At 47.5% G+C, this 14079-nt stretch overlaps 1 protein-coding gene across 6 annotated transcripts in view; it reads right to left on the minus strand.

The window, feature by feature from the left end:
* Positions 1-14079, minus strand: part of FGFR3 (fibroblast growth factor receptor 3) — a 69227-nt gene that overhangs the window by 28295 nt on the left and 26853 nt on the right. For 2 of the 6 annotated variants that reach the window (XM_060241009.1, XM_060241008.1), the window contains exons 5-7: positions 12105-12295; positions 6250-6394; positions 4788-4975 (exon numbers count right to left, since the gene is read on the minus strand). In XM_060241009.1, coding sequence (XP_060096992.1) covers positions 4788-4975; positions 6250-6394; positions 12105-12295 — 524 coding nt within the window. Of the gene's footprint in view, positions 1-4780; positions 4976-6249; positions 6395-7889; positions 8041-12104; positions 12296-14079 lie in introns of all 6 variants that reach the window. The other 4 variants (XM_060241005.1, XM_060241004.1, XM_060241006.1 and 1 more) reach the window with 3 other exon arrangements.

Genomic DNA, 14079 nt, shown 5'->3' on the forward strand with positions numbered 1-14079 from the left:
GTTTTGCAGTAGCTTTCGTGGGCATCCGGGAAACTGCAGGATTGCCTATGATTCGGGTGAACTCTGAACAGCAACCAATGAGAGGTCGGGGCGTGAAGCTTGACCGCCGTGATTTGGTAGGGGACTCAGAGGGGCATTGTATTGCATGCCTATAAGCGGGGTCTCAACCTCGCCATGTTGCCTTAGTATGTAGTCACAATCAAGCATGTCTGTGTAAACTCCAAATGCATCGAACCCAGTATATTACACTCTCCAAAGGTTTGATTTAAACCAACACAGCAGTCAATTTCAGCCACGCGAGTTACCTTGCAGAAAGGAGAATCTGAGACACACATTTCTTGTAACCTGCCAAAGTCAGTTTGGGGTTCACTGCCAAAAACGAAAGTAATGACTCCATCGCCAGAGAAACTAAACACCAGAGAAGGCATTCTAATTTATGTCTTTTAGAAACCACATGGTAGATCTATGGCTCCAGAGACAGAGCAGAAAGACAAAATTTCCAATCCTGAACAACTCATCCACAATAATACCACCTCTCCATGAACACTGGTACCAGAGTTTGCAATAAACCCAGATGCCAACTTTGCTGCCCTGTATGCCCAGACAACACAATCATCGGACCTAACAACATCAACTACACCAGGAGTGGCCAACGGTAGCTCTCCAGATGTTTTTTGTTTACAACTCCCATCAGCCCCAGCCAGCATGGCCGATGGCTAGGGCTGATGGGAGTTGTAGGCAAAAAACATCTGGAGAGCTACCGTTGGTCACCCCTGAACTACACCATCTCAGGCTCATCCACTCGTTCATCTTCTAACACTGTACGTGGCATTAAATGCTAACAACGCCCTTCAGTTCTCTGCATAGGGCAAACAGGCCAAGCCCTATACCAAAGGATAAATGGGCACAGACCTGACATCAAGAATCACAAAATGGAGAAACCTGTAGGAGAACATGTCACTCTTCCAGGACATTCAATGGGGGACCTCAAAGTAGCTGTTTTATTGTCAAGGGACTTCAGAAACAGCCTAGAATGGGAGATTCGCTGAGTTACAAGTTATTACAACACTCAGGACACCTGAATCTATACTCAGAAAGAGAAAACCCAGCAATAATTTTAAGAAGTTCTTAAAATAGAAAGCAGGGATGCAGAAACACTAGCATTACAATTCCTAAGAGGTTATACAGAAAGGACAGAGGAAGCCCTCGATCCATGTCTAGTCCTTTGGGGATTTCATTATTGCCCCCCAACTCCACCCCATGCTAGGTCCCGGTCTGCTATCAGAAGAGCCACCTACTTTGGATTGCAACTACCAGATTCAAAAGAAAGAAAAAAAACCCAGATTGCCAGCCAACAGAACTGTTCCCCTTTATGACCTGCCCACCAGGGAGTTCCTACACTCCTTGCGCCTGTCCCTTGCCCTGTGCCTATAGCTCCTTCTGCTGCAAAAAAGGAATCCCACTTTGGTGGCCATTTCAGCCCTGAGTTTGCTTTCCATAAGTATCACTCTGATGCCTTCCTGGCACAGGGCCCCTTTGTGGTATTCCGCATTTAGGAGATATCAGCTGGAGCAGGATCACACCGGACTGTGTCTTCCTCTCTTAATGCCTTCTTGAAGGAAACAAGCCCAGATCTCCGAGAGGTCTATCTTCTCGTTCAGCATCACAAAGAGCAGTTAGGAGGTCTGCTTAATACGCTAATGCAAGAGTCCCCAAAGTAGTGACTACGAGCACCATGGCGCCCCACAACACCTTTACTGGCCCTTAGCAACTGTTTTACAAAGTGGGTGGAGCCAAACGGGGCTTTTGCCTACCACAGATTCTGATTGGCTACTGGGGAGTGGATTTTGTGGCTGGCTTTGCCTCCTGCGGCAGCCATTTTGTGGCTGCGTCCACTACCCTGTGTCAGAACTACAATGGTGCCGGCGTTCCCTCTAAGTTGAGTTAGTGTGAACTAGCTCACCGCTTTTTAGCCTCCAGTTCACACATTTTTTGTCTTAGCTGAAGAAAAATGGCCCCAGAGCAAACCAATTTATGAGGTAGCCAAATCACTCCCTCACAACTTTAATGCCAGTAGCTCATGAAGTAGAATTTTTGCTCACAAGGCTTCAGAGTTGAGCAGGGGTGTCAAACATGCAGCCTGGGGGTTGAATCAGGCCCCCAGAGGGATCCTATCAGGCTCCCGAGCAACTGGCTGTCGTCTGCTTCCTTCTCCCTCTCTCTTGCTTCCTTTTGCATCACAGCTTGCTTTGCCAGGCTTGCTCAATCGCACAGGAGCTACAGAGCAAAAGCTCTGTTTTCTCCACTGGCTGAGGCTCTTCCCTTGGAGAGAAAGGGGGGGGGGGAGGTAGCGCTTGCTTTGCCAGGCTCTCTCAATTGCACAGCAGAGCTACTGAGCCAAGCCTCTCTTTCTTCTATTGGCTGAGGCTCCTCCCCCTCCTGGAAGGAAGAAAAGAGCCAGAGCTTCCTTTGCCCCATTCCCTGGATCCCGTGGGAGAAATATAAAGAAAGCACCTTTAAGACCAATGAGTGCTAATGTTTTATGTTTTTAAACATATATATGTATTTTAGGCTTCCCAACCCTCCCGTTCTGGCGGGAGTCCCCTGGGTTTGCAGCCTCATCTCCCGGTCTTCAAGAAGTGGGAAGCGGGGGGTGGGGGGTGGAGGAGGGGGAGAACATACCTGTAGGCTTCATTATAGAGCTCCTGAGCCGTTTGTAAAATGTCTGCCGCTTTAAGGCTGGGCAGGGAGCAGGAAGGGCTTGGGAGAACAGCCCCGCTCTTTCTTTTGCTTTCACTTTCACAGCAAGAGTTCTCCGGAAGAAGATCTGGTAAGTGTGTGTGTGTGTGTGTGTGTGTGTGAGGGAGGGGGCAGGGGATTCCCTGGTTTGGAGGCCCTCCCCCCTTTTAGAAAGCGTGGTGGGGGGGAAATGTCTACTGGGCATTCTATCATTCCCTATGGAGAACGATTCCCATAGGGAATAATAGGGAATTCATTCGTTGGTATTGGGGGCTCTGGGGGGGGGCTATTTTTTGAGGTAGAGGCACCAAATTTTTAGTATAACATCTAGTGCCTCTCCCCAAAATACCCCCCAAGTTTCAAAACGATTGGACCAGAGGGTCCAATTCTATGAGCCCCAAAAGATGGTGCCCCTATACTTCATTATTTCCTATGGAAGAAAGGAATTTTAAAAGATGTGCTGTCCCTTTAAATTTGATGGCCAGAACTCCCTTGGAGTTCAATTATGCTTGTCACATCCTTGTTCTTGGCTCCACCCCCAATGTCTCCTGGCTCCACCCCCCAAAGTCTCCTGGCTCCACCCCCAAAGTCCCCAGATTTTTCTTTAATTGGACTTGGCAACCCTAATGTATTTCATTGTGTTTGTCTGTGTCCTTTATAAAGTTTATATCTCTGCTCCCTAATCTTAAATAGGTATACACACAGCCTAGCCCAACATGGCTGGGCCCAACCTGACATGGCCCGGTCCAAACCAGGTCTCATTTATGTCAGGTCCGGCCCTTATAACAAATGAGTCCGACACCCCTGCCTTAGAGGTAGGACTGAATGGTGCCCAAAGCCTCAGAAAGGTGAGCACCCCTGCACGAATGCTTGCTGAAGTCCAGGGTTTACAGGGCTCTTCTTAGAGCCGGTTTGGTGTAGTGGTGAAGTGTGCAGACTCTTATCTGGGAGAACCGGGTTTGATTCCCCACTCCTCCACTTTCACCTGCTGAGATGGCCTTGGGTCAGCCATAGCTCTCGCAGAGTTGTCCTTGAAAGGGCAGCTGCTGTGAGAGTCCTCTCAGCCCCACCCACCTCACAGGGTGTCTGTTGTGGGGGAGGAAGGTAAAGGAGATTGTGAGCCGCTCTGAGACTCTTCGGAGTGGAGGGCGGGATATAAATCCAATATCTTCATCTACCTCACAGGGGGTCTGTTGTGGGGGGGGGGGAAGGTAAAGGAGATTGTGAGCCGCTCTGAGACTCTTTGGAGTGGAGGGCGGGATATAAATCCAATATCTTCTTCTTCTTCCTCTGCTTGCACCAGCTAGCATGGCCTTAGGTCAGCCATAGCTCTGGCAGAGGTTGTCCTTGAAAGGGCAGCTGCTGGGAGAGCCCTCTCCAGCCCCACCCACCTCACAGGGTGTCTGTTGTGGGGGAGGAGATTGTGAGCCGCTCTGAGACTCTTCGGAGTGGGGGGCGGGATATAAATCCAATATCTTCATCTACCTCACAGGATGTCTGTTGTGGGGGAGGAAGGTAAAGGAGATTGTGAGCCGCTCTGAGACTGTTCGGAGTGGAGTGCGGGATATAAATCCAATATCTTCATCTACCTCACAGGATGTCTGTTGTGGGGGAGGAAGGTAAAGGAGATTGTGAGCCGCTCTGAGACTCTTCGGAGTGGAGGGCGGGATATAAATCCAATATCTTCATCTTCTTCTTCTTACAGGGCCTACTGTAAGCTCTTGGAGGATTGGCTACATCAGGGGAGTGTGGCCTATGCAAGAGAGTTCCTGCTACCAAAAAAGCCCTGCATGCAGTTAACAGATTTTGCTAGCAGAAGACAATCCAGGGGGAAACGACAACATTCTAAATCATCAGGCAATTAAGGCCACCATTGACATAATATTTATCTCCATGGTTTGCTGACACGACCATCTCCTTCAACGTCAGTACGGACTCCCCCCTCTCTTTCCCCCCCCCCCCCCCAGGCATCAATTACCAGACCCTAAACAGCGAAGGTGAAGCAAGGGAATAAGGGGAGTAGGAATCTTGTATCTACTTTCTGTTACCTGTCTCTTGAGCGGGAATTTGGAGACTTTCTGGATGGCAGTGGCGTTCATGGCTTTTTTGGCTGGCCTTTTGATCCTATAAATGATCACCACCACCGCTACCAGGATGAAGAGAACGAAACCGGTCCCATAGCTCAGGATGCCTGCGTAAAGGGAGCTGGAGTCGTCCACTGCCACGCGCTCTTCTGCTGTGGAGCAAAAGAAGTACGTTAGGAGCCCGAAGGGGTGATGATGCCCTTGTACAGGATATCAGCAGCTTGTCTAGTATATAACCGAGGGCCTCCCTTCCCTCTTCTATCCACCATCGGGCCCCCAAGCATAAATCCATTCCCTTCTGCCCACTTGTTGGCCTCCCCTGTGCCTGCCTTCCTCTGTCCACTTGTGAGCTGTCTCGCTGCCCTTGGAGACTGCTTAGCCAGAAGAGCCAACATCTGGAATACAGGCTCTGCACTGGTTTGAGAAATAAACTATAATCTGCCATCTGAATATTGAACGGCAAATGTCGAGAATGGTGAGCTTGACTTTTTAGTCTCAGAAGGCCGTCACCTTTGCCTCAACAAAGGACCGCCTCTCCTGCTACAATCCTCCATGTTGCGTGCATTCTTCACCACACAATATTCTGGTGGTCCCCCGCCCTCGAGTGGCTCCCCTCTCTTCCACCAGAGCAAGGGCCTTCTCTGTGATGGCCCCATCCTGGCGGAAAGCTTTATCAGAGAATACGGGTGCACTGTGGGGACTAGTTAGCTTCGGCAGGGCTTGCAAGACAGAGCTCTGCCAACAGGCTTTTAATTAAACGTTGTGTATGTCCTTCAATTCCTGTATAGTTCCTATTGGATCATTTTATCCAGGGGTGGCCAAACTGTGGCTTGGGAGCCACATGCGGCAGCGGCTCTTTCACACATGTTGTGTGGCTCTCAAAGCCTCCACTGCCCCTTTGGCTGTCTTGGAGGAGCCATTTCTCTCTTTAAATCACTTATTCAAGCCAAGCCAGCCAGCAACTCGGAAAATTCATTTAAAGTTAAAGTTGCTTTCTTTCCACCTCCACCTCCCTCCCCATCTATTTGTTTGTCTTCCTTCCTTCATTCATTCCTGCCTGCCTTCCTTCCTTGCGGCTCTCAAACATCTGATGGTTATTCCAGGTGGCTCTTGCATTAAGCAAGTTTGGCCACCCCAGGTTTTATCACTGGGTTGTTAGATGCAGCCACGTTCAATAGATTTGCATAGCTGGTTTTACATTTTCTTATGTAAATTGTTATCGCTTTTAAGACCGCTTATTGAACTTTATTTTACTTTGACGGAAGTCATCCCGTGCCCTGCTTGTCAAGGGAGTGGCGCGGTGTAAATCTGACAAAGTGCCTGAACAAAACAACATATATGGAAGCTTGGGAACTCGTGTTTCTCAAGCAGACACTAAGAGCCTCCTTCAGGAGGAAAAACGAAGGCCCGTCAGGAGCAGAAGTACCTGGTAGTACCGCCAGCCAAGCAGTGTGGTGCGTGTACCCAATAGAATTCCCAGCAAGGCAAGTGTATTCCCCAGCATCATCAAAAGTGACATTGTGCAAGAACAGAATCTCTAGCTCCTTATCCGTTGTGTTAACACCTGCTGTCTACAGAGGAGAAAATACAGGGAGAAAGAGAAGGAAGGAAAGACACCGAATAAGCCGAAGTCCCAGAGAAGGTCACTCAAGACAGACGCTCAGGCAAATCTCAGAAGCGGATCACAACGATTTACGGAGGTGTCACCGGCTTTCCCTCGTTCCCTACAGTAATGAAGGTGCGCAAAAATAAAAGAAAAGGTACCATTCACCAGGCTCTTACTCTGTCCCACGAATGAGAGGCATGCAAGCGGAAGCGTCGGGGGGCGAAAAATCTGCTCCACAATGTGACTGTCTCTCAGTTAGTATGGCGGGGGTGGGGGGGACAGGAGAGTGAGGGGGAAAGGTGAGGGTTAAAGTGCAGTTCAGGTCAGTGAGGAATTAATATAGCCAAAAAGGGTGAAATTGGGGGGGGGGTGTATTTTCCATTCACATTGCCTTCCATTAAAGGCATTTTCTCCCTTTTATGGAGTTTGTAACGGTTACAGGGCATCTCAACAGCTAAAAGGTGCCTGAAAAGGGGAATCCCAGAGGGGGGAGGTCAGACAATTACAACTACACATTATGGGGGGGGGAGGTTGCAAACACAAAAAATGTGTCTGATTCCTAATATATGAACTACTACAGGCCAAACTAGAAGTGACGGCAGCTGCAAGCCCCTTCGAAAGTTGCAGGGAGGGGGTAAATCAGATCCCCTGTTGCTACTGTGCAACAGTTTCATCAGGATTGGGCCCTCATGGCCATTTTTTAAATGGCTAAAATCTCCCCTAAAACAGTGGGTTCGCCCCACAGCCACTGTCCCATCTAGTTTGGCCCTAAGAGAGCTTGGTTGGTTGAACACCCATACAAGGGAAATCAGCTTAGATCAGGGGTCCCCAAACGTAGTGCCCGAGGTTGCCATGGTACCCGCTGATACCTTTCTTGGCACCTCCCAAGTGTTTTCAAAAAGTGGGCGGAGCCAGGTGGGGCTTTTGTCCCGTAAGGCTTCTGGTTGCCCATGGGAGATCTGATTGGCTGTGCAGATTTTCAAAAATGTTGCTTAGGCAGAAGCAGCCATCACAGCACTGTGTGACTGGCGGTTGGCTGCAGCAGCCATTTTGTGACAGGCTGTGCCTCCTGGGGCAGCCATTTTGTTGCTGTGCCCACCACACGACTTCAGAATTCCAAAGGCGACCGCAGGCTCAAAAAGTTTGGGGACCCCTAAGTCAGATGGTTATGAACAGTCCACTCATGGGCATGCGACGCTGTTACGAGCACTCAAACACAAGACGGAAGGTGACCAAGCCAACTTTAGCCGACAGTCATCAATGTGGGGATTTTTCCGAAGCGTCTAAATTTTTAAGCATTTCATTAGGACGAGCAAAGCAGCACAAATCAAGGCACATGAGATCAGCCGACAGGGTGGAAAACAAAAAAAAGGATCGCGATTTAAATGGCTAGCGCCTTAAAAACGTCCACAGCTCTTTCTTGCCTTTGCAAAGCCTTTGGGACAGAGTCTAGCATTTACCTGGGTCTGGTTTGCGAATGTTGAGCCAAAATGATTTTTCGGCTCTGCCTACGAAATTGTTGGCTCTACATAGATATTCGCCTTCATCTTGTTCTGTCACACTGAACAGATTTAGGTTAGCATCAGCTTCAGCGTTTTTACTGATCCAAGACTGCAGAATAGACAGAAACCTGAACTTCAGTAAAACCAAACAACACGTCTCCATCACTCGTATGACAGACAAGACTGATATTTCTTACCGGACCTTGCATTTGCTTTCTGAACACAAAGAGAACATCCATAAACAAACCCAGAGAGACCAGCGGGTTTCAAATGCGTTAATTCTACAGATTTCACAGAGAAGCTGTGTCCACCTCTCATCCCCTTTTACAGTTTAAGGTCTGATTCTGAGGTTCATTTCCATTTCTGCATTTTTCAGAGTTTGCTTGCACAGCCTGGCTTCCCAGTGAGATTGTATTATCAAGTATGGAATGTAGAATGGTACGGCATAGGCCTGATCTCACCAGATCTCGGAAACAATGGAGGGTTGGAGAGCCAGTTTGGTGTTGTGGTTAAGTGTGCAGACTCTTATCTGGGAGAACCGGGTTTGATTCCCCACTCCTCCACTTGCACCTGCTGGCATGGCTTTGGGTCAGCCGTAGCTCTTGGAGAAGTTGTCCTTGAAAGGGCAGCTGCTGTGAGAGCCCTCTCAGCCCCATCCACCTCACAGGGTGTCTGTTGTGGGGGGAGAAGATGTAGGAGATTGTAAGCCACTCTGAGTCTCTGATTCAGAGAGAAGGGCAGGGTATAAATCTGCAGTCTTCTTCTTCTACTCGGATGGGAGACTCTACTCGGATGGGAAGACTCTGCAGAAGAAGGCAATGGTCAGCCACCTCTGCTTCTCATGTGCCTCAAAAGCCCCTTGCTGGGTCTTCATAAGTCAGTTGCAACTAAGAGATCAATCCTAAGAGAGCCAGTACGGTGTCGTGGTTAAGTGTGCAGACTCTTATCTGGGAGAACCGGGTTTGATTCCCCACTCCTCCACTTGCAGCTGCTGGAATGACCTTGGGTCAGCCATAGCTCTTGTAGGAGTTGTCCTTGAAAGGGCAGCTGGTGTGAAAGCCACTTTTGGTGTCGTGGTTAAATGCACGGACTCTTATCTGGGAGAACCCGGTTTGATTCCCCACTCCTCCACTTGCACCTGCTGGAATGATCTTGGGTCAGCCATATCTCTTGTAGGAGTTGTCCTTGAAAGGGCAACTGCTGTGAGAGCCCTCTCAGCCCCACCCACCTCACAGGGCATCTGATGTGGGGGAAGAAAATAAAGGAGATTATAAGCCGCTCTGAGACTCTGATTCAGAGAGAAGGGTGGGATATAAATCTGCAGTTGCCTTCTTCTTCGTAGGTCTACTCTTAATTTTACTCAGGTCTATTCAATGGTGCTTACTCCCAGGAAAATGTTCTTAGGATTGCACTGGGAGCTAGTGGAATCCACTGCAGATCAACAAGGCTCTTCTCTGAAAAATATGTTCTACTGTCACTTCTGTATGGATTAAAGTGCATTTGATCTGTGTACATTTCACAACACACCTATTTTTATTGTTACAGCCTCTACTACTTTTGGACTTTGTTCCGTCTGTCTTTATCGTCTTGCTGGTTGCAGAGCAGCCCAACCCCAGTTCTAAGGGCTGGTAAAGAACAAGAGAGTATTTGGATTTTGACTCAACAGCAATTCCACTTGCAGACCAGATATAAGAGCCTTCAGTGGGATCTTAAACAAGGAGATGGTATTTTGCTAACACCAAACTGAATCCAGTGAACTCTTTTTGTTACTGACTATACTCATATGCCTATGAAAATGCTAAAATAGAAACAGGAATTGGCTGTTCTGGCTGCCCAAATGTTTCTTTTAATAATGTTCACAAATTAAAGTAAGGGAAAAGGTAATGCTGGCAGGATCAAGATTTCATGTAACGTGTTATTTTTTCTGCTGGGAAAATAAAGAACTTTGCATTGCCAAAAAAAAATAAAAATCTAGCATTTTAGCCATTTCAGTGCAGTTCATCCATTAACTGAATCGACACTATTATCTTCCTACTACTCTCATATCAGTGGAGAACATTATTTAAAATGTCATGAGGCACACAATAATTTAAGAATATTTACCCTATGACATTGTAAGAAATGGGCAGCTAAATTGCACTGTTTATAGGTCTAGATTTATTTAACTAATTAAAATGCACTTGAATCCCCTTTTTCTCCCCAATTGAGACTCAAAGTGGCTTGCCCCATTCTTTTGTCTTTCATCTTATCCTTACAACTCTGGGAGGTAAGGGAGAGTGTGACTGAAGAAGACTGCAGATTTATACCCAGCCCTTCTCTCTGAATCAGAGACTCAGGGCTGCTTATAATCTCTTATATCTTCTTCCCCCACAGCAGACACCCTGTGAGGTGGGTGGGGCTGAGAGGGCTCTCACAGCAGCTGCCCTTTCAAGGACAACTCCTGCGAGAGCTATGGCTAACCCAGGGTCACCCACTGAGCTTCCATGGCACATGGGTACTTGAACATGGTACTTGAACTCTGGTCCCAAGATCCTTGTCTGACACTCTTAACTACCTATATGGTAGCTAGGTGGGTGGGTGGATGGATGGATGGATGGATGGATGGGTGGGTGGGTGGGTGGGTGGGTGGATGGGTTGGATGGGTGGGTGGATGGATGGATGGGTGGGTGGATGGATGGGTGGATGGATGGATGGATGGATGGATGGATGGATGGATGGATGGATGGATGGATGGATGGATGAGACATCTGGAAAAGACTGCATCCTCTCACCAACTATTTTGGCAAGGAGGAAGAACGAAGACCTTGTACAGCTGAGAAATAACCTGAACACTGCTAATATTCCTCTTGGTTTTCTTCCTCCTAGGTGGTGGTTGAAAGTCTTAGTCAGCTTATGGGGACCCTGAACAATTTCCAAGCAAGTGGCAGTTTGCCGTTGCCTACCTCTATTTAGCAACCCTGGACTTCCATGGTGGTCTCCCATCCAAGCGCTCGCCAGGCCAACCCTGCTTAGCTTCCAAGATCTGATGAGACTAGGCTAGCCTGGTCTCTTTAGTTTGCCCAAAAGCAGTCAGTGACCACTTTCTCTTCCCAGACTTGCAATTGGCATTGCTTGAACCATCTTTCATTGTTAGCTACGCCATGCCCATGGCCTGAATTCTGCATTTTTCTCTCTCATAAGCCATGGATTTTGTAAACCCATCACCTTACTGGGGACAGAAACCAAACGGACTCTGTTCCTTGTGTTGCCCTCTATCCAAAGTGAATGCTGGACACCAAATTCTGGTCTCCTGCAGTTGGACACCACCTGCTGCCTGATCCTTTTAACTGGAGATGCCAAGGACTTCTGGGACCTGGGACCTTCTGTGTGGAAATAGAGAGAGCCTTCCACTGAGCCACAGCCCCCCCTCTCACTTTCCCCTTATTTTCACCCTCCTCTCCCCTTCTCTATTTTAGCCTCTTCTCTCCTCCATTTTGTCCACACAACAACCCTGTGAGGTAGGTTAGGTTGAGAGGGTGTGACTGGCCAGATGTTCTACGGCAGATTCAAACCTGGGCCCCCCAGATTGTAACCTGACACTCTGACCACTACACTGTGCTGCCTCTCATGTTTAGAGATTCCAAGCTGTGCTTTGATAGCCATATAAGGATCCTTAAAGGCAGGAACTAATATTCTGCTTTATGCAATATACTCTCCAGGCGCTTGCAGGCTTTAGGCTCACAGATGCCAAGTCCCGAATTCATCATTCCCAAGTGGGCGTTTGTTTTTCTAATCAAGCAACAAAATACTCAATTTCATTTCTTTCACTATTAACCAATGTATCAAATATCATGAAACAACAACAAAACCCCCACATCTATTAAAATAATAATAATATAATCTTTTGGAATGGAGAGTCGTATGGAACTCAATTACGATGGCAAATCAGGATTCTAACAGTGACCCATTAAAGTGGTACTCTTATCAAGTAGCGTTTCCCAACTGGCTCATTCTAAAAGACCAGCTTTGTCGGTCAAAGGTTTTGTTCACGTGACCATCTGCGGATACTGCTCATGTTTAAAGCATGCACGTTTAAAGTCAACACGCTCTGGATATCACTGAAATATCTCAAGAACACAGACCAACACCTCTACGGTGCAGCCGACGCAGAGGAAATGTCGCCATGTTACCAACCTTCAGAACCGTGACGTAAGGAGTCCCGTCTGCTCCGTATTTGCTACCGTTCACCTCCACATGCTTCAGCCACTGGATGTGGGGCTGAGCATCGCTGTACACCTTGCAGTGGAACTCCACATCGCTTCCAACCACTACTGTCTGGTTGGCAGGCAGTCCGGCCTGGAGGATGGGACGATGGGGTGATCTTTCTACATCAGAGGGGGGGGAGGAGGGAGGGGGAGGTTTACTCTTTCCTGGAACTTCATGAGAAACTGCCCCCCCCCCCCACCAGCATCCTTCCAGCAAACCAAGTATTTGTGTTACTCAAGAATGCTTAAGAATGTACTGGGGAAAAGACATTACACTCTTCCAGAAAGCTAACCAAGTGATGTGGCCGCTTGAACACACCTGTCTTTGTATGGCATGAGCAGCTGGTGTTAGGTTTCCAACTGGGGTTCCATCACTGTGCGCTATACGGGAAGGAGGAGTGGAGGAGTGTGGTATGCACAAAAGCCCAAACAACTATTAACTAGGAATTTTTCTCAGTGAACATATAATTACAGCCTACAACTTGTCAGAAAGAGAGGGAATTCCCAGATGGCCTTATGTGTCGGGAACACCAACTTCTCCCATTCATTCCTGACAAGAAAGTATGATTGCAGGGAGTGGCCCTCCAGACTGTTCCACCAATCAAAGACATGAGAGAGGGCCTTTTCGGTGGCAGCCCCACAATGATGGAACAGCCTCCCTAGGGAAGTGCGCCCGGCCCCTCTCACTTTTGATCATTAGGAGGCAGCTGAAGACAGTTTTATTTAGGACTGGATTCGATAAATTTAGTCTTTCTTTATTTGCAGTCCTAACTGAAGATTTTAAATTGTGCTTTTCATGTGTTTTTAGAACTGTCGTTTTATTCACATTGTACGTGCAAGTGTCTTGAGTTCTGCAAGGCAGAAAGGCCTAAATGTTTTAAATGATAAATAAAACTAGTCAGGCGTGCCTACTTTAACAGAAGACACAGTGATGTGTGTTGTCAGCAAGCAGCCTGTCTATTCAGATCCATCAGGATGACCCCACCCCTCTTCTAGAATTTTCCTTCTAAGCCTCAGTGGCTGCCCACAGGGCTGGTAAGATTAAAACTAACACCAGACAGGCCACAGTGACTTTTCTAACAAAGGCAAAAGGAATTTTTCTCTGTCACATATAATTACAGCTTGTTAGAAAGAGAGGGAAATCCCCAGACAGCCCTACGTGTGGGGAGCACCAACAAAAATGTAAATTCCATGTTGAGGAATCCCAAAACGTAAAGTTGGAATATGCTGTAGAAATAATTTCAGACAGCAACCATAATGGTCTCCAGTAGAAGAGCAAGATTCGAATCCAGTAGAACCTGAGAGACCAACAAGATTTGGGGGTGGGATAGGGATAAGTTTTGCAGGGTCAAAGCTCCCTTTGGCAGACGCAGGAATAAGATCAGTGAGCAGTTCCTGGTTTATTCACTTTATTTTTTTGTTCTGCTTTATTTCCAACCTTCAGCCTTGATGGTTTTAATTATAAACGGTTTTAATCATTGCATATCTATTTAATTACTGAATGTGTAATTTTAATACTTATTAATTTAATTGTTTGTGGGATTTTATGTTGTGAGCCGCCCTGAGCCTGCTTCGGCGGGGAAGGCAGGATATAAATTAGGGGAGGGACGGTGGCTCAGTGGTAGAGCGTCTGCTTGGGAAGCAGAAGGTCCCAGGTTCAATCCCCGGCATCTCCAAAAAAGGATCCAGGCAAATAGGTGTGAAAACCCTCAGCTTGAGACCCTGGAGAGCCGCTGCCAGTCTGAGAAGACAATACTGACTTTGATGGACCAAGGGTCTGATTCAGTATAAGGCAGCTTCATATGTTCATAAATCAAATAGATAGACAGACAGACAGACAGATGATAGATGACTGACAGATAGATAGATAGATAGATAGATAGATAGACAGATAGACAGACAGA

This window comes from Heteronotia binoei, chromosome 6 (genome assembly GCF_032191835.1).
Source record: "Heteronotia binoei isolate CCM8104 ecotype False Entrance Well chromosome 6, APGP_CSIRO_Hbin_v1, whole genome shotgun sequence".
Lineage (NCBI taxonomy): Eukaryota > Metazoa > Chordata > Lepidosauria > Squamata > Gekkonidae > Heteronotia > Heteronotia binoei.